This window comes from Lepus europaeus, chromosome 14 (assembly GCF_033115175.1).
Source record: "Lepus europaeus isolate LE1 chromosome 14, mLepTim1.pri, whole genome shotgun sequence".
Lineage (NCBI taxonomy): Eukaryota > Metazoa > Chordata > Mammalia > Lagomorpha > Leporidae > Lepus > Lepus europaeus.
The window spans coordinates 69071479-69092490 of NC_084840.1; the positions used below are offsets into that span (position 1 = coordinate 69071479).

Below are 21012 nucleotides of genomic sequence, written 5' to 3' on the forward strand. Positions count from 1 at the left end.
GAGCCTAAGGAGGCGACGTGGGAACAGCCAGGCAGACCTCCAGGGAGCACGGTGAACCTGATGGGAAAGCCGATGGACATCAAAGAGGGGAGAAGGCATGGAGGCCTTGAGCGGGGTGGAGGCCTCGGAGGAGAGCCGGGTAACCCCACGAGAACGGCCCGGCCCCCTCCATATTCTCTCTCTCTAGTAGCAGGGACCTGGAGATAGCACATCTGGGCCGCAGGTTTGCTCCCTGTCCCCTCTGCTTGCTTTCTCGGCTCTGCCTTAGTCCTCTGAGACACCTCATAGCCTGCCAACACCTCCTTTTGCTCTCGGTAACTGGAGTCCATTTCCACTGCAGACAATGAGAGTACTCCAACTGCTTGGCCACTTGTCTTGCCAGGATTCAGGTTGGGCCAAGCACTGGTTTGCATCCCGCAACCGCAAGGGAACATCTCATACCCTGTGAGCGTCATCTTTCTGTTCGGAAGGCTCCTTCTAGGGGGTGTCATTCTGATTTCAAAGAAAACAACTCCGCCACAGCCAACGATCACGGGAAGCGGCCATCTGATACCCTGATGCCTTATCGTTCCACCAACCTGCCGATTTACCGAAAGAGGTACCGTGGATCCTTCTGCACTGCACTATATTTTACAAGGGGACTTTGAAAAATTCACAGGAAAATGGGAAGAAAAGTATGAGTTTCTTTTGGTGCAAAAAAAAAATAATTGAAGTCCATGCCTAGTCTTTTCATAATACACATTTTTCTCATATTATGAAAAATTTTGTACCAAAATAAATTCATACAATTAGTTCCATATTTCCATTACATTTTTAAAAAGATTTTATTTATTTATTTGGCAGGCAGAGTTACAGACAGTAAGAGAGACAGAGAGAAAGGTCTTCTTTCCATTGGTTCACTCCCCAAATGGCTGCAATGGCCAGAGCTGCGCTGATCTGAAGCCAGGAGCCAGGTGCTTCCTCCTGGTCTCCCATACGGGTGCAGGGCCCAAGCACTTGGGCCATACTCCACTGCCCTCCTGGGCCACAGCAGAGAGCTGCACTGGAAGAGGAGCGACTGGGACTGGAACTGGTGCCCATATGGGATACCGGCACGGCAGGCGGAGGATTAACCCAGTGTGCCATGGCGCCGGCCCCATCCATTACATTTTTGAGATACCCTTGTATTTTAAATGTTGTAGCCCTTCCTGCTCCATGCATTTCCCCAGCTCTGAATTGCCCTGCAATGCTAGATTCTCTTCAAGAGTACCAGGATCTCTCTTCTCTTTCCGGTCCCAGGCACTTCAGCAGCTACGGGTTACACTACAGACATGGCCAAGTCCAAGACCCACACCACACATAACAATTCCTGAAAAGGGCACAGAAAAGGCATCAATAAACCAGGACCACAAAAATACAAATCGCTGAGTGGGGGTGGCCCCAAGTTCTTGAGGAACATGTGTTTTGCCAAGAAACACAACAAGAAGGGCCTGAAGAGGAGGCAGGCCAGCAACGCCAATGCCATGAGTGCCCGTGCTGAAGCCAGCAAGGCCCTTGTCAAGCCTAAGGAAGTTAAACCCATGATCTGGAAGGGTGTCAGGTGTAAGCTTGATCAACTTGCCTACATCGCCCACCCAAGCTTGGAAATTGTGCCCATGCCCGCATTGCCAGGGGTCTTAGGCTGTCCCAGCCAAAGACCAAGGCTAAGGCCAACACTGAGCCTCAAATCAAAGGCAAGGCCTAGGCTCAAATCAAGGCCCAGGCCCAGACTGAAGCCAAGCCTAAGGCCTGGGCCGAAACCAAGAAGGCCCAGGTGCAAACTAAGCCCAAGGCTCAGGCCCAAACCAAGGCCCAGTCCAAGGCCCAGGCTGAGGCTGCCCCTGTAGTCCCAGTTCTGGCTCAGGCTCCTCCTAAAGGTGCCCAGCCCCATGCTAAGGCTCCCTAGTAACAGCCTTTGCCTTCCAATGCAAGGGCTGAAGGCCTGGTGTGACCCCTGGGCTGCTGTCTGCATGGGGCTAGTGTCTTCCTGGTCTCTTTGTACAAATAAACCTGAAACAGGATCCAAAAAAAAAAGAGTATCTGGAAGTATTCCTCATCAGCTTTTTCCCCCTGTGCTCCTACCCGATGTCTACTTTCTGTAGGTGACCACTTTACCACTTTAAAACAAAACGAAACCAAGAACTACAATGCCTCCAGCATCACCCCTCAAGCCCCGGAGGCTCAGCATCACTCGGATGCAGGAGACAGAGGAAAATGCTGGCTTTGGAAGTTTGGGCTTTCCCTGGCTAGTAGAGATATATGTCTTTAACCTACCCTAAAACAAACACCCCCTCGAAGCAATAATGTTACCTGACATTTTATGCAGCACTTCTCATCTTCAAAGCAATTTGTAGACATTAAAGAGTAAGACATTAAAGACTTGTCCAAGTCTTTGCAGATAAGAGTAAATGCATGGTGCTGGGTGCAAGTCTGTCTTGTTGCTCAGACCTAAACAATGGGCCCTGCTTATAAGCCGTGGCTGAACAAGATGACTTCCTCATTAGACCAAAAATAGGTGATGGGAATAGGCAGGAGGAAGAATGGACAAAGTTAGGCAGAAGAAAAAGGAAAGACCCACAATTTATCCTGTGCATACTGTGCGTCTGAGATGACAGTTGGGAGAAAAAAACCACCCCGGGGCTTTGGCCTGGGCTAGCTCCATTTGTCCTGCTTTATGACTGCAACTAGAAGTTTCCGCAGAGATTAAGTCATTCCCAGCCACCCCTGAAGCTGTGGCCAGGCGTCTTCTGATGATTCTGCCTTTGGGCTCCTGACAGCCACACTTCGTTATTCCAAGTTCCCTCCTCACCTGAAGCCCCAGAGTAAATCGGTTTCAACAAAACAGTTCAAGTGTGGTGTGCACACACTCTTCCTTGCTCGCTGCTCCTCCACCCCCCAGCTTCCTATCTGAGGCTAGGTTGTGGGGAGGGAGGTTCGTTCTGAGCCTGGCCTCTTTGCTCCCTATGTTCCAATGACGTGGCTGGAAAAACCTCAGTGAGGCCAACGATGGCTTCCTCCTTAGAACAGAAGGCAGGCAGGTGAGCCTCCACCTGCTTGGGGGAACTGTTGGCTCAACGTCCAGCAGCAAGGCACGCTGTGGACCGCAGGCTGAGGCCAAGCTGAAGCAGAGGCAAAGCCTTCCCTTGGCTCAGTGCTCAGGTTTTTCTTAGAGATCCCTGCAGCCACAAAGGATCCTTCAGTGACCTGATTTTTCCAATTGCAGCCAACAATCACTGTATTTTAAACATTCCTGGTATTTTTTGTTTTTAATCTGAGAATCAGAGAGAGAAAGAGAAAGAGAAAGCTGCCACCCACTGGTCCGCTCCCCAAATGCCTACAATAGCCAGGGGCAGGCCAGGGCGGAAGCCAGGTGCAGAGCAGGGAGCCAGTCCAGGTCTGTACGTTGCTGGAAGGAATCCTGCTAACTGAGCCATCACCACTGCCTCCAAGGGTCCACCTTAGCAGGAAGCTGGAGTCAGAAGCCAGAGCTGAGAATCAAACCCAGAGACTGGGCTAAACACCCACCCCATATGTTATATTTTCAACAACACATTTACCCCTATGCTCCTTGTTCCCAGGGCCAACAGAGTGGCCCTGGAAATGCACATACTGTGTCTCAGGTGGAGAGAATCAGTCTTGGGAAGTTGGGTGAATGCTGGTCCGACTATAGGCAAAGATTGGGCATACAGGCAGGAGGGACAATATAAACAGAGGATTTTCCTATATGAGCCTTCCCCTAAACACAGAGGGGCAAAGCAGCAAATATTGTTGGGTCATTATATCACAGAGGTAGGCAGCTCATGGGAATCACAGAAAAATAATGACATAGAACATGTTTACTGAGCGCTTAACTATGATGCCAGACACCATTCTACGCTGAATTCTGGCAATAATCCTATGAAGTAGGTGCTGCTGATCTTCTACTCAAATACAAAACAAAACCAGAACTACAGCCTAGGAGGTTATGGTTCTGAATGTATACGTTGATGATACTTGAACAGTGTGACCGGGCAGTGGTCACAGCTGTCTGCCCCTGTCTCGTATCACAATGGTGGAGGCCAGTACTGGGGAGTGAGCAGGAGGGGAGAAAGTTGAGCAGTCACAGGAACCCGTGAAGTCCTGGGATACTTTTTTTTTTTAAAACAAGGAAGCAGGCCGGCGCCGCGGCTCACTAGGCTAATCCTCCGCCTTGCGGCGCCGGCAAACCGGGTTCTAGTCCCGGTTGGGGCACCGATCCTGTCCCGGTTGCCCCTCTTCCAGGCCAGCTCTCTGCTGTGGCCAGGGAGTGCAGTGGAGGATGGCCCAAGTTCTTGGGCCCTGCACCCCATGGGAGACCAGGATAAGCACATGGCTCCTGCCATCGGATCAGCGCGGTGCACCGGCCGCAGCGCGCTACCACGGCGGCCATTGGAGGGTGAACCAACGGCAAAAGGAAGACCTTTCTCTCTGTCTCTCTCTCTCACTGTCCACTCTGCCTGTCAAAAAAAAAAAATAATAATAATAAATAAATAAATAAAACAAGGAAGCAGAAGTCATTACTCAGTTGGAGTTTACTCATAGTCTAAGGGCTGGTACATCACAAATGTCGTGGGTATCAGCAAGAGGGTTTTCATGATTTGGTTCATTGAAAGAAATACAATAACCTTTAATAACCTTTTGGAATAGTGATCTCATAACGTGAATAAAAGAGACAAGTCAATATATATACAATTGAGGGCTACGTTATTCAAATTGTCGACCATGGGAGTGAGTGATGTAAGTTTCAGTGATATTCCTGTTGTGTAAATTTTTAGGAACATTTTTAGGGACACATTTTCTTTTTTTTTTTTTTAAGATTTTATTTATTTATTTGCGAGGTAGAGTTACAGACAGTGAGAGGGAGAAACAGAGAGAAAGGCCTTTCTTCCATTGGTTCACTCCCCAATGGCTGCAACGGTTTGAGTTGTGCCAATCCAAAGCCAGGAGCCAGGTGCCTCCTTCTGGTCTCCCAGGCGGGTGCAGGGGCCCAAGGACTTGGGCCATCTTCTACTGCTTTCCCAGGCGATAGCAGAGAGCTGGATTGGAAGAGGAGCAACCGGGGACTAGAACCTGCGCCCATATGGGATGCCAGCGCTTCAGGCCAGAGTGTTAACCCACTGCGCCACAACACTGGCCTCCAGGGACACATTTTCAACTGTCCCTAAGTCAACATCTTCAGTGATGCTAAGTCACATTCCATTTGGCCAGGAGAGAGTACCATACCAAGAGCTGTCAGAAAGCAAAGCTAGGAGGCCATTTTGTCCCCGGCAAGTTTACAACTGGTAGAGGTGTTATGATGTAGTTCTACAACACAGGATAGTGCTCAAAGTGTAGTAGGAATAGTAACATCAAAGTCCTATGAAGAACCAGTGTTGTGGTACAGTGGGTTAAGCCACTGCCTGCAACGCTGGATCAAGTGCTGACTGCTTCACTTCTGACCAGCTCCATGCTAATGTGCCTGGGAGAGCAGCAGATGGTTCAAGTGCTTGGGTTCCTGCCACCCATGTGGAGACCCAGTGGAGTTCCAGGTTCCTGGCTTCGGCCTGGCCCAGCCCTGACTGTTGTGGCCATTTGGAGAGTGAACCAGCAGATGGAAGAGCTCCCTCTCTCTCCGTGTGTGTGTGCACGCACGTGTGTGCACGTGTATGTGTTTGTGTGTATCTGTGTGTCTCCCTACCTATGCCTTTCAAATAAACACATACTTTTTTAAAAAAGCTGCTATGAAAAGTCCAGCACAGAAGAAACTCTGGATAATTCCAAGGGGGACATGGCACTTGAGCAGGGCCATGAGTGAGAGGAGAGGGGTATATACATAGCAAAAGGAACAAGTAGAAATACTGAGACATCCTTGAGTAGGTCAGGTAATGCAGATCAGCTGGGGAGTCATGTTTGCTGGGAACAAAATTAGGTCATTGTATTAGCCCATTTGTTGTAGTTGTTATTGCTATAACAAAATACCTGACGCTGGGTATTTTCTAAAGAACAGGTTTGTTTATCCTACAGTTTTGGAAGCTGGAAGTCCGAGATGAGTCCACCCCATCTGTCTGGCCTCTGGTGAGGGCCCTTGGCTGCATGAGGACCTGACAGATGGCGCCACGGCGGAGTGCAGGTGAAAGTGAGTGTGCAGTGAGACAGGAAGCTGGAGGGAGGTTCAGGGCTCAGACTTACTCTTCTTTTTTTAAAAAAAAAATTATTTGAAAGACAAAGCAACAGAGACAGAGACAGAGAGAGAGAGTCACAGAGAGCAAGATCATCTCCCACCACTGGTTTACTCTGCAAATGGCCAGGGCCAAAGCCAGGAGCCTAAAACTCTCTTTGGGTCTCTGATATGGGTGGCAGGGGCCCAAGTACTCAGGCCACCTTCTTCTGCCTTCCCAGGTGCATTAGTAGGGAGCTGGATTGGAAGCAGAACAGCCAGGACTCGAACTGGTGCTCTGAAATGGAATGCCGGCATCAAGAGAAGTGGCTTCACCCACTGTGCCATAACCCAGCCCCCCCACCCCCGGGGTTTGCTCATTTTATAATGACCCATTCTCATGAGAACACACTCATCACACAAGCCGAGCCTTAATCCGTTCTGAGGATGATGCCCCAGTGACCTAATTATCTCCCACTCTAGCCCTACCTCCCAACAGTCACCCTGGGGACCAAGCTTCCAGCACAGGAAACAGTAGGGGACATGTTGGTTTTTTTAAGGTTTTATTTTCTTTACTTGAAAGGTAGAGTTAGATAGAGGAAGAGAGGAAGAGATAGCAAGAGAGATCTTCTGTCTGATGGTTCACTCCCCAAAGGGCCACAATGGCCAGGGCTGGGCCAAGCCAAAGGCAGGAGCCAGGAGCTTCTTCTGGGCCTCCCATATGGGTGCAGGGGCCCAAGGACTTGGGCCATCCTCCGCTGCTCTCCCAGGCCATAGCAGGGAGCTGGGTTGGAAGTGGAGCAGCCAGGACATGAACTGGTGCCCATAAGGGATGCCAGCGTCACAGGCTGTGCTTAACCTGTTGAATCACAACCACAGCCCTGACACACTATCTCTTAACCACAGCAGCTGTAAGCCTGTTGGGGGAAATATCGCATGGGTCTTTGAATGCTCACTTGTGAGGTCTGACCTTCAATTTACAAGAACCAGGGAACCAGTGGCCAGCATCGTAGCATAGCGGGAAAAGCTTCTGGCACTCCCACTGGGCGAGGCTCCCGTCCTCAGCTATTCCAGCAAACACTGGCCGGGGTCTTTCATTAAGGGATGGCTGCAGGTGTAATTCAAGTTTCTTCCAGCTAACTTGAGGCAAAGGAGAGCACCCTGGCGGGCCTGACCTCATCAGCTGGAGAGCTTTAAAAGCACAGCTGAGGCTTTCCTGAGTGAGAAGAAACTGCACCTGCACAGCAGGGCCAGCCCACGCCCCCGGAGTTCCAGCCTGCTGGTGGTCTTCCTGATCTGCCCGCCACAGAACGGAGGCTTCCTTAGCCTGCTCTCTGCTTGCATCCGTTGGTCCCTTTTAATAAACCTCTTGTTACAAATATGCCAGTGTACAAGGAGATTGCATGTATATCCATACATGTGGATATGCAGACATGACACACTGGGCTGCTCCTCGGGTTGAATTCTCATACGTGGCTTGCATTACTGTATGAGAGCTGGCAAGCCGTCTTCTGAAGGGATGTGCTGTCAAGGAGCCAACTGTGTGAACACTGTTGTTAGAAACTGTAGTTAACAGCAAAGCTGGGACCTTCACTCCTCAGAAGCACATTATATGCTATGAAATGCTCCATCCTGGGACCGGTGCTGTGGTGTAGTAGTGTAAAGTTGCCATCTACATACTGGCATCCCACATGGCAGCCTGTTCGTCTCAGCTGCTCCACTTCCGATTCAGCTCCCTGCTAACGTGCCTGGGAAAAGCAGCAGAAGATGGCTCAGTGCTTGAGTCCCTGTACCTATGTGGGAGATGTGGAAGAAGCTCCTGGCTTCAGCCTCACCCAGCCCCGGCCATTGCAGTCATTTGGGGTGTGAACCAGTGGATGGAAGACTCTCTCTCTCTCTCTCTCTCTCTCTCTCTCTCTCTCTCTAACTCTGCCTTTCAAATAAATAAAATAAATCTTGAAAAAAAAATCCACCTCCTGCAATGTCAGGATCCCATATGAGTGTCACTTTGAGTCCCAACTGTTCAGTTTCTAATCCAGCTTCCTGCTAATGTACCTGGGAAAGCAGCGGAAAATGGCCCAAGAGCTTGGGCCCCTGCTACGCACGTGGGAGACCTGAATGAAGCTTTTGGCATTGGACTGGCCCAGTCCTGGCCATTGCAGCCATTTGGGAAGTGAACCAGGGGATGGAAGATTTCTCTCTCTCTCTCTCTCTCTCTCTGTAATCGCTCTTATTTGCCACAGCTTTAACCCACGGGTTCTTAATCTGACATCAGTGACTCCTAAAGTGGTAGGTAAGTAACACTGTTCCAAGGAAAGCCTAGAACTTTCCCCACATTCTCAAAGAAACCCATTTCTCCTCAAAATAGCAAAAACTGCTGAAGCTGATTTTGAAGTCACCACGTTGTTTGTTCTGTGTCCCAATGATCATTGTTTCAAAATACCTCATGTACTTTAAATGCTTGCCCTTGCCCCAATCTCCTTGGACACACCATTGCTGCTATTACAAAATAAATGCCATTATTCTTTGGAGAATCTCTTATTTAGGTTGAAAATTACTACCATAATGTATGGACAATTTTTATCTTAGCTTTTTAAAAAAAAAATATTTTATTTATCTGAAAAGCAGAATGCCAGAGAGAGAGAATCTTCCATCTCTTGGTCCACTCCCCAAATGGCTGCAAGAGCCAGGGCCAGGCCAGGCTGAAGCCAGGAGCCTGGAATTCCATCCAGGTCTCCCACGTGGGTGGTGAGGGCCCAAGCACTTGGGGCATCTTCTGCTGCTTTCCCAAGCCATTAGCAGGGAGCTGGATCACAAGTGGAGCAGCTGGGACTCAAAACTGTGTTCATATGGGATGCCGACGTCAACTTAACTCATGGTGCCATGACACAGGCATGAGTTCTACTTGAATTTCTTGCCTGTATTCCATTCAGGGGTGGAAACCTTTTTTTCTGCCAAGAGCCCTTTAGATATTTCTTACACCACTCACAGGCCATGCAAGGTTATCAACTTAAACATTAGCCTGCTATACATTTGCTGTATTTTGGGTCCTGTCTGCGGGCACCTTGGCAGGGCTAAGCCAAGCCTTAAACAGTCTGGGCTGGATGTTCCCCACCTGCCTGAGCACAAAGTTGTCTCCTGGTTTTCTTTCCCTCTGTGCCACGCCTTTCAATCTACTACTAGTCACCCAACTTCTCATTGTTGGAGCTCCCCGCCCCCAGGACCAGCTGTGGGTCTTCTCTCTCTAGGTCATCTCAGCTTTTCCAATGATCTTACGTGCTAACACATGCTAACTCTCCCATTTTTAATTTTTAGGCCGAACTGCCTTTTTGAACTTTTTTTCAACTTATCCCCTGCCATCTTCGTTTGGATACGTTAGTGGAATCTCAAATTCCTAAATGGCTCTGCTTTCACTCTTTCCCATCCTTTCATCACCTTCCACCCAGTACTTCAAGTCAGAAGCCTCAGTATGAGCCCTGGCTCCTCCTCTCCCTTTGTGCCCTAGGTCTTAGTCTGTTTCTGTCGCTCTAACTGAATACCGGAGACCACATCATTTACAAAGGAAAAGGGTTTATCTGGAGCCATGGTTCTGAAGGCTGGGAAGCTCAAGACAGGGTGGGTGCTCCTGCTAAGGGCCTCATGCTATGTCTTAAGATGAGGGCAAAACAGAAGGGTGGGCAGGAACATGCAGAAGGTGGGGAGGGGACAGAGGAGCCACCTGCTGAGTGACAGCCTGCTCTGCACAGGAACTGATCATTCCTGTGAGAACTAACCCAGCCTTGTGAGAAAGACATTAACACACACACACACACACACATACCACCCCAGCCCCACATCCAACAAACTGCATCCAAACCACAGCATCCTCTATCTCCTCCTCCTCCCTCTCAACTGGCCCTCCACTGCTTCCCCCTCATTTACCCCAACACTCACCAGGATAGTGAAAGCCATCCTCCTCCTCCTCCTCCTCCCCCAATCCATCTCTCCACCTTCTAGAGATCAGGATGAGTGACACTTCAAAAACATTAACTCAGAGGATGCCTCTCCTTGGCTCCCATCTCACTGCAGAACGAAATCTCAATATCCAAGCCTGGGCAAAGCCAAAGGCCCTGGCATGACGGGCCCCGCCCCCTCTCCCACCACCCACAGTAATCTCAGCCGCTGCAGGTCTGCCTGAGGACCGGCAGGTCGGTGCGTGCCCTGGCGGGAGAGTACGAGCCTCTCTTCACAGGCTGGTGTCTCCACTTGTCTCCGCCTCTCTCCTCCCCTCCGCAATCCCTCTTCGTTCAGAGCAGATGTCTGCACCCACCCCCCTCTTCCGTGCCCTGTTGATTGCAATTTCTATCTATTCATTCTCTTGTTTACCATTATTTACAACTCCACAGTGAGGTCCATGAAGGCAAGAACATTCAGGAAGGATACACGGCCCCTCTCACAGTCCTGAGCCCAATAAATATTTGCTGAGTGGATGAGTCATGGTAGCAGCACACAGACCTCCACGTCCCACCTCTGTCAGTCTTCCAGTCTCCATGGAAGTGCTGATTTCTAGTCTGGTTTTCTTGGATTAAAAATGAGACACAGCTGAATGAATGCATGCATTGGTCCGGCCACTGGTGGAAGACCCATTGCCCCGGCTGGTAACACAGTGCTTCCAACTCTTTTTTTTTTTTTTTTTTTTAAAGAATTATTTTATTTATTTGAAAGACAAGAGTTAGAGAGAGGCAGAGCGAGAGAGAGAAAGTCTTCCATTCCACTGGTTCACTCTCCAAATGGCAGCAACGGCCAGAGCCAAGCTGATCCGAAGCCAGAAGCCAGAAGCCTCTTCTGGGCCTCCGATGTGGGTGCAGGGGCCCAAGGACTTGGGCCATCTTCTACTGTTTTCTCAGGCCATAGCAGAGAGTTGGGTCAGAAGTGGAGCAGCTGGGACTCGAAGTGGCACCCATGTGGGATGCCGGCACTGCAGGTTGGGGCTTTAACATGCTGTGCCACAGCGCCAGCCCCTTCCAGCTCTTTCTGTGGCCACCTCTCTGTTCCCACATCTCACATCCCTATTCCTCCAGCCTCTGCTGAACGTGAATATAGAATCTACCTGAATGGTGGCTGGCTGGTGTGTTCACGATTATTTTTCTCACCATACAGACCCTGTTTACCATGTGGCAAGACAACATGTAACTAAAACAATAATGTTTACTTTACAGGAATTCTGTCTTTCAAATGTCTAAACATGGCTAAGCCACTCTCCAGGTCAGCCTGGTTAACATAAACATGGAACTGCCTCATTCTTTCAGAGACAGCTTCGATCTTCACTTAGCTTCTCGGTATTAATTCCTTGGCGTCTCCCCTACACATAAATGCATGTAGTGAGTTCATACTTACATTCATGTAAAAAGAACTTCTTTTTGTAAAAGATGGGTGAAACTGGAAGCCATTGTACTGAGAGAAATAAGCCAGTTTCCAAAAGACAAATTCCATATTTTTCCCAGAGCTGTGGTAACTAACAGAGTGCAAAACATGTCATGTGCATGAGCAGAGTTGACATTTGGAGATTTGATTACTGTTTACAGCCCTGGTTTCTATGGCTGAGGAACAGTATTTTTTTGTTTTTTTTCTTCTTACTCTTACTACTTGTTACATTCTTTACTTAGTAGAGGGTTAAGCTTATAATTATAAAATAAACTGGAAGTATGTCATTGTAAAAATGAAAAGAATGAGAAAGGGAGGAGGAGGGAGGGTGGGAGCTTGGGGAGCGGGAGGGCTGGGTGGGAAGTCTCACTGTGCCCCGGAGTCTGTATAAATGAAACACATGAAATCTGTTCACCTTACATGAATAAAGACAATTATTTTAAAACAAAGAAACACATATGAATCTCAACATGGAGCTGGAGGGCAGGGTATTCCTTAGAAAGCATTTTATTATCAGAACAGGACGCCTGCTATGTTTTAGATCTATTTATTATGCTGTTTTTACAAGTAGCAAAGCCCTTCCATTTGCCCCAGGTGAACAGCCCTGAATATAAAAAGCCCCTAATTACAGATTGCCCTGCCTCTGGGTGCCCGGGAGGCTGCGGCCCAGGAGCGCCTCCTGGAGGTGGCGGTGGCTTCCTGGTGAACCTGGTCTTGAACTCCAGCGCTCTCGTCAGTCATCCTCTTGCTGATTTCTTTTCTGTCAGGAAACAAGAGCACACTGAGGCGGCACGTTCTAACTGGGACACGGGCTTGAGCTCCACCAAGACGGCTTTCCTGTCACCCAGTGTCACGCTCTAGAAGCCTTGGCAAAGGCTGTGGCTGAAGATGATCACGAGCGGACAGACCTTAATTCCTGCACTAAACCAGTTCATCATCTGGCCTCCTGGGCAAAGGACCTCAGACATTTGAATGTCTTCTTCGTATAAACATTCCCACCCAGAAAGGCAAATGCTCCCCTCCCCCTCCCAGGGCAACCACAGCACAGGTTTGATCTTTGTGGCACCCCAGAACAATACATAGACTCGCCTCAAAGTTACAGGTATTGTGAAAATTGTAAAAACATTATAAAAGAAAAAAAAAGTCTGTCATTCTAACCAGTGAATTCTTTCTTCAGGTCACATTGCGTTTTTCATTTTAAAATGACCTAACTTCTGTTCCTTAAACTCACAGTCAGACCAAAAGCTACCTAGGTGGCGGGAGGGCTAAAATGCAACACTACGATTAGCTAACGGGGAAACCGACGTGACACAGCTATACTTTACCAGCTTCAGGAAATCTATCAGCTTGTGAGCGTCTTCCCCGGTGGAGAGGTCCACGAAGTCCTTGGGCAGCCGGTAGCTCAGGTAAGGGCTGGGCTGCACGGTGACCTCACTGTCGGTGCAGCGGAAAGCGGGGCAGTCCTTCACAACGAGAAGAGCAAAGGCTTGGCTTAGGTCTACTAGTGTTTCTTTCTTTCTTCCTTAAGATTGATTTATTAGAAAGGCAGCGAGAGAGAGAGAGAGAGAGAGCCGCGGCTTTCCCAGGCACGTTAGTGGGGAGCTGGATTAGAAGTGAAGCAGCCAGGTCCGGAAGCAGCACTCCAATATGGGCTGCTGGCATCTCTTAACCTGCTGTTTCATAATGCTGGCCCCTACAAGCATTTCCTGAACTAAAAAGGATCCTGGGGCAACAACTTCATGTTCTTTTCTGTACTAGATAAGAAAGAAAAGAAGCTGGCGCCGCGGCTCAATAGGCTAATCCTCCGCCTTGCAGCGCTGGCACACTGGGTTCTAGTCCCGGTCAGGGCGCCGGATTCTGTCCTGGTTGCCTCTCTTCCAGTCCAGCTCTCTGCTGTGGCCAGGGAGTGCAGTGGAGGATGGCCCAAGTGCTTGGGCCCTGCACCCCATGGGAGACCAGGAGAAGCACCTGGCTCCTGCCTTCGGATCAGCGTGGTGCGCTGGCCGCAGCGCGCCGGCCGCGGCGGCCATTGGAGGGTGAACCAATGGCAAAGGAAGACCTTTCTCTCTGTTTCTTTCTCTCACTGTCCACTCTGCCTGTCAAAAAACAAAAAAAATAAAAAAGAAAGATAAGAAGATTCTAAAGTCAAAGAATGGGGCCAGCACTGTGGTGTAGCAGGTTAACGTCCTGGCCTGAGGCACTGACATCCCATATGGGCGCCGGTTCAAGGCCTGGCTGCTCCACTTCCGATCCAGCTCTCTGCTATGGCCTGGGAAAGCAGCAGAAGACAGCCCAAGCCATTGGGCCCCTGCACTCATATAGGAGACCAGAGGAAGCTGCTGGCTCCTGGCTTCGGATCGGCGTAGCTCTGGCCATTGCGGCCATCTGGGGAGTGAACCAGTGGATGGAAGACCTCTCTCTCTTTCTCTGTCTCTCCTCTCTGTGTAGCTCTGACTTTCAAATAAATAAATCTTTGAAAAAAAATAAAGTCAAAGAAGTCACAAAGATTAAAAAAATAATTCTATACGTTCACTGGAAAGTCAACATATATCTGAAAACACAGTGCTGCTGGCGAGCTCGTCAATCCCCAAGTGCGGCCAAATGTGCAGGCAGCATGTGCCGCAAACGAGCTTCTATCTCTGCAGCCCCCGAGTGGGCCCGGGGCTCAGGCCAGTCACCTCTGGCCCAAGACAGGCTAGAATGTTATGCCTACAGGTACACAGCTGGGCAGCACTGCTTTAGAGGGCAAAGGAGTGCTCTGAATTCCATAGCACTTCTGTACTTCTCTTATTTGTGTATCTCTCTCATTCCCTAAATAAATCTGCAAATTCAAGTATCACTTTTCAAATAACGTTTTCAAAATTCAAGAGCCAGAGAGAGGAAAAAAGAAGAAAGAGAGACAGACAGACACAAAGGAGAGAGAACGAGTTCCCATCCACTGGTTCACTCCCCAAATGCCTACAGCAGTTGAAGAATAGACCAGGACAAAGCTGGAAGCTGGGTCTCTCATGTGGGTGGCAGGGACCCAAGTACTCAACATCACTGCTGCCTCCCAGGGTTTGCATTAGCAGGAAGCTGGAGTCAAGAGCCAGAGGTGGGTATCAGAAGGTACCCCAATATGGGTTGCAGGCATTTTAACCAACATCTCGATGGCTAGGCCAAACACCCACCCTTCAAGTATCATATTGAATGAGCCTTCCACATTCTTTAATGTACCTTCTGAGTCTACTTACTAGTATACTAGTAAATATATGTGAAAAGTCACATACTGTTTACATGTTGGTTTGTGCCAAAAAGGACTCCAGGGGCGGGGCCTGGACCGCCTGACTGGCAGATATCAAGGCAATGCCCGGCTGGACGGTGCCCAGCGAAGGAACTCAGGGCAGGAACTTAAATGGATGAGTATGTGGAGCTCTAGAAACCAGGCTGCCTCTTACTACAGACAGACCAATCATGGGGTCCAACAGTTAAGAAATATTTACTCTGTGCGGGACTGTGTTCCAGGCAGAGGAGGTAAACTGATAAACAAGACGTGGAGACACACAATAAGCGAGCAAACAAATTACAAGGTCACTTCAGACAGCACAAGATGCTACGGAGCGACAGGGACTGCATTAGCTGAGCAGGCAGGCGAGGCCTTGCACGGAACGGGCAGTGTGGGCTGAGAGCGCCCAGGGTGATGAAGGGAGCCTTGAGAGGGCCTGGGAGAGGAACAGGTCCCGCAGGCAGGAGGACTAACCAGTACAAAGGACTTAGGGAAGGTGGAGCTGGGCCAGGCCTCTGTGGCCTGGGCACGGGGAAGATAGGCAGAGGTGACCCTGGGGAAGAGGCAGGATCCAGTTCACGCTTCCCTTCTGTCATCCCCAGCCTCCAGTTTTTAGAAGAAACGAGGGACTTGGATCATGGAGTTAAATACTGTACCGTTTCTATCCCTTAACTGAGCCACTTACGTTTATTAAAAAACGCGTGGGCTGAGTAATTTACATTCTCCCTGCCGATTTCTCAGACTTGATGGCTCACCACTATCAGGTGTCAGCAGGGACAAAATGCCTTCCTCTGTTACACTGACCAACGCACCTGTGCCTGACACTGTGCTAAGCGCTGCAGATGTCCCAAGAACAAGAGACACTTTCCCTCTTCTCAAAAACATTCAGTCTCCCACAGGACATGAACAAGCAACAGGCAGCCTTAACACAGGTCGGCAAGCGCCTAAGAGGGTAAATACAGTGTGACACAGCGCCCAGGACAGAGCAGTGACCCGAGGAGACAGTACAGGGATGGCAGGGCAATAGAAAGGTGCTAGCAGAGCAGACAGGAAGGGACCCAGGAGCAGGAGCCCAGGGGAGAAGTGGTACAACAGGAAGGGAGCCGTGTGTTCACGTGCCCTCCCAGAGGCGCAGGTCACGGCGTATCCCTGTGTCTAAAGCGCAAGGGCACGGTTAGTGAGATCAAAGGGTTCCTTCGTATCTCCTTTAAGTCTCTTACCTGCTCCTGGGCATCTGCTTCACTAAAATCACCTCTTAGGTTTGTTCCAGAGATGAGTTCTTCCCAGGTGAACAGCAATGAGTCTGTGACTTCACCGAATGGATTAAAGTCAATTAGCCACACCTTCCCCTGCAGTACAGAGAGGAGAAAGCATGAAACACAGTCCACACTGTGTCTTATGAGAAAGACAATCTTAAAATCTTATCACTTATTTCAAAAGACAGTTCCTCCGGGTGCCATCTGAGAAGGGGCTAGATCAGACAGGTGGCGTTACAGGGAATGTCACCTGGGTAGGCAGTGAGAGGGGACCGGGAAGGAAATGACCCGGCAAAGGCAGCTAACTCAGCTCCAGCCCCAAGCCACATTCAAATCCTAGGTTACAAAACCCAAGCGCAAAAAGGAAGATCTCACAAGACCGCTCCCTCGCTGCGGTGGGACTCTGCGCCACCTGGAGGGGTCCTGCCAGGCACAGCCTACGTAGGCAGGTGCCGGCAGCTCAGCCAGCCACCTCACACTGCCGAAAGGCTGTGACAAAGATAAGTGTTTTGGTATCTTTTAACATACGGAACAAAGTATGCAAGTGCTCAGTTCTCTTTAAGTCGTAACACAATATTTGTTTACATTAATGTTAACATAATATTTGCTGTATTAATAGCATACGAAGGAGAGATTTTTAAAAAATGCAACTTTGGAAAGAACTTTCTAGCTTCCTCTAGTCTGAGAGCACAGGTAGGCAATGTGGTAGCCACTGGCCTCAGGGAGAGGATGCTAAGTGGGTGCTTAGATACGGTCAGGCACCAGCCCCATGCAGCCGGGTGCACAGCCCTGCCTGGAGATGTGAGCCTGCCCACTGGATGGCAAAGACCTGGGTGACCCATGGCAGGTACAATGCCAGCTGTTTTTATATTCGCTCCTCTTGTTTTTTCTCACTGAGACATTCATCTTTGTACGGTTTTGCTGTTAACAATAAATTACTCTTCTTTATAAACATGCAACTCGTACTTCTTGATCACATGTGCATGTGTGTGTGTGTGTGTAACATGAGGACCGCGGCTGTGGGGCCAGTGCTGCATTTAGCACCGTTTCCCACCTGGGTTAAGAACATTTCAGGAAGGAGGAGACATCCTATTAGGACTTGCTTCACACATCCCCTGGGAAGCATCTTCAGAACTAGTACAAGAAGCTCCTGCCATCTGCCACGTGGGAGAAATCGGCAGCCTTTCCTGCCGCTTGTGTTCCTCCCTCACATCAATCTGGCACCCACTCTGCCTTCTTGGGCCATGGGAAATAACGGCCAGCAATCAGCTTCTTAGCATAATGCCGGCCTTGTACTGGGGGACTATTATTAAAACGGCTTTGCGGCCAGCGCCATAGCTTACTTAGCTAATCCTCCGCCTGCAGCGCCGGCACCCTGGGTTCTAGTCCCGGTTGGGGCACTGGGTACTAATCTCGTTTGCTCCTCTTCCAGTCCAGCTCTATGCTGTGGCCCAGGAAGGCAGTGGAGGATGGCCCAAGTGCTTGGGTTCCTGTACCCGCAGAGGAGACTGGGAGGAAGCACCTGGCTCCTGGCTTCGGAAAGGCGCAGTGCCGACTGTAGTGGCTATTAGGGGAGTGAATCAATGGAAGGAAGACCTTTCTCTCTGTCTCTCTCTCACTGTCTATAACTCTCTCTCTGTCTCTCTCTCTCACTAACTCTGCCTGTCAAAAAAAAAAAAAAAAAAAGGCTTTGCAATATTGTAATTTGCAATATTGTTATTTTTTTAAATGGGTATTTCCTAAACTCCAATCCTTTTCTATTTGACTTTAGATTAACAAAACTCTCTCGTTATTAAGAGAAAAAAGAAACTGTTGTACTTCAAGCCACCACTTGTTAGCTGACAGAGTTTATTCCACAGTTCAGACGCCATTCTTCAGGACTAACGAACAAAATAAAACTTGCTATATATAATCAGGCATAAAACTATCAGGGTTAGGGTTTTATAGCCATAATATGTGACATCTTGGGCATAAATCATTCAGAGAAATTAATTCCATTTTAGGGCAACCCATTAAAAAAAAGAACAGACAGCGGTTCATTGGACCTCCCAACTGACCACGCACCTACCCAAGCAAAGCTCAGTGTACCAGGCACAGTGTTGCACTGAGGCAACAAGATCAGTAACACAGAATTGAATCCTTCAGACAGCTCAGCCTGGGTCAGTATACACGGACCACACACACACATGCGCATACGCACATCCCAAATACAGGAGCCAAACACCACAATCAGAAGGCACTCCGCTTCCACAGACAGGAGGAAGAGGGTAACACGAGATTACAGGAGCACAGGAGACCCTGACAAGATCCGCGCGGGGAGGCTGGAATAGCTTCCCCCGAGACTTGGAGCGTGCAGGACGACAGCAATGAGGATCTGAGAGGAGGAGGGAGGGAAAGGAGCCACTGCAGAGGAAAGCAACAAGAACAACGGAAACCAGAACGTGCGGCGGCCCTGTGAGGACGGTCCATTTTCTGGGAACGGGTGACTAGAGCTAGAGTGTAAAATACTTGAGGGCTCCAGAAACATGCTGGGCTAAGGGAACTTTAAAAGACTCCTGTTCCAGACAGGATGCAACTGAGGCTAAAATATTCCTTTGAAATGTGCAAATCAGATTACCAGAAAGAAAGGGGACCGGCCAGGAGCCATAAACAAGAGGAAGCTGTGAGAGGGACACAAGGCAGGGTTTCCCCCACAAGAACCTAAGGCTTTCATCCACGCACTGCACGGGACACAGGCCTGCAGAAGGCAGGCAGAGCTAAGTGACTTCAGAGGGCTGCAACCTCAGTGAAGGGCGGGTAAGAAAAGAATGCCAAGGGCAGGAGCAGCAACAATAACATCATTCCCTAACTGGATGTTGGGGAACATGAAAAAGCAAATGATAAATTCAAAATCTAGGCTCTTTAGGATTCTCATCAAAACTATACAAAAACAAACAAAACCCCAAACTCACTACAGATGAAGTAAAGTCAAATAAGCAAAATTGATTTGTAGCATCTTTTCGAGACAATAAAGATGAATGAGGGGCTGGTGTTGTGGCGCACAGGTTAAGCTGCCACCGGGGCGCCAGCACCCCATATAAACTCCAGCTGGATTTCTGGCCACTCCACTTCTGATCCAGCTCCCTGCTAATGCACTTGGGAAAGCAGCCAGGATGGCCCAAGAGCATGGGCCCCTGTTACCGAAGTGGAAGACCTGGTGGCTCCTGGCTTCGGCCTGGCCCAGCCTTGGCTGTTGTGGCCATTTAGGGAGTGAATCAGTGAATGGAAGATCTCTCTCTCTCTCTCTCTCTCTCTGTGTGTCTCTATAACTTCTCACTCTGTAACTCTGCCTTTCAAATAAATAAATAAGTAAATCTTAAAAAAAAAAAAATGAATGAGACTCTGAAAATACAGCAGGGATTAAAGCAACAAGAATTTGGGGAAATCCTTACCAAAAAATGAGGAACACAGGTACTAGATAAGGCAATGCGGTTACAATTTACAGACGGACAAAGTAGATCCATATTGCTTACCAATCAGACAAGTGCCAAACAGACTATAGATTTAAATGTAAAACAAGGTCATAAAAGTACTAGTAAAAAAAAAAAAAGGGAAAGTACTTCTTAAAATTATGACTCAAATTCAGACACTATAAAATAAATGACTAATACATTCAATTTTCTCCATGGCAAAAGACTAATATCAAATTGAAAAACATTACAAAGGCCTAGTCTCTGCAATAAAGAAAAAGTTCCTTTAGTTTGAAGAAAATAAGATACTTGAACAAAATAGAAAAGCCACAAAGCAACAATTCAGAGAAATTACCCTTAAATATATGAAAATATAAACTTCATCTCATTCAGTAAGAAAGGCTGACATTAAAACTGCACTGACAACATTGCTTCTCTACCAAAACCCAAAACGATCCTACAGAAGTCTGATTGTACACTTAGTCAGCAAGCTTTAAAGATACATGCAGGTTCTGTGGGATTCTGTCTGGCCTAACTGGGGAAAGGAAACTACAAAATCTACCAAAATGAAAATGCAGTGAGTCTTTGAACCGGCAGCCCCACCTTTAGGAATCGATTCTGCAAATATGAAACAACATGGGGACAGGGTTTTCACCACAGCATGGTTTGAAAGAGATGAGAAACCCTATGTGAGCACTGATAGAGCAATGGCTAACGAGCTACACAGTCTACTGGCATACCAAAATGCTACGCCACTGCAAGAGGCCAGAAAGTGCAGGAGACACGGGTCTTTAACACTGTGAACCAACCAAGGTCTGGAGTGTATATTAATGCCACCTCTTGCACGAGAAAAATGGGGGGGAAAAAAAAGGATACTGCTTGTTTTGTATCAAGAAATGCTGGAAGCACATATAAGAAATTAATAAGGTCGGTGCCGCGGCTCAATAGGCTAATCCTCCGCCTTGCGGCGCCGGCACACTGGGTTCTGGTCCCAGTCGGGATGCCAGATTCTGTCCCGGTTGCTCCTCTTCCAGGCCAGCTCTCTGCTGTGGCCCAGGAGGGCAGTGGAGGATGGCCCAAGTCCTTGGGCCCTGCACCCACATGGGAGACCAGGAGAAGCACCTGGCTCCTGGCCTTGGATCAGCGCGGTGCGCAGGCCGCAGCGCGCCAGCCGCAGTGGCCATTGGAGGGTGAACCAACGGTAAAGGGAAGACCTTTCTCTCTGTCTCTCTCTCTCTCTCTCTCACTGTCCACTCTGCCTGTCCAAAACAAAAAAAATAATAATAAAAGTGTGCCTTTGGGAGCATAGAAGGTGTTTCATGTATGCTTTCACACCGATTTGGTTTTTAAACAATGGGAATGCGTTACCAATTAAAAAATGCAAAGTCAGTAGGTTTTACAGAGAGGTGTTTGCCAGGGTCTCGGGTGCAGGGAGAGTCATAAATGAAGCTGGAGCAGGGAGAAGCT

General features: G+C 48.8%; 1 protein-coding gene and 1 pseudogene across 2 annotated transcripts in view; one reads left to right on the forward strand and one right to left on the reverse strand.

Moving 5' to 3' along the window:
- Window positions 1–1310: 1310 nt before the first annotated feature.
- Window positions 1311–1924, forward strand: LOC133773970 (large ribosomal subunit protein eL29-like; annotated as a pseudogene).
- A 10142-nt stretch (window positions 1925–12066) lies between these two features.
- CDC123 (cell division cycle 123) overlaps window positions 12067–21012 on the reverse strand; it is a 73935-nt gene continuing 64989 nt past the window's right edge. For both annotated transcript variants that reach the window (XM_062210900.1, XM_062210899.1), the window contains 3 exons: window positions 16061–16189; window positions 12901–13038; window positions 12067–12335 (listed from right to left, as the gene is read on the reverse strand). In XM_062210900.1, the coding sequence (XP_062066884.1) occupies window positions 12309–12335; window positions 12901–13038; window positions 16061–16189 (294 nt within the window). In that variant the 3' untranslated portion in view covers window positions 12067–12308. The remainder of the gene's footprint in view (window positions 12336–12900; window positions 13039–16060; window positions 16190–21012) is intronic.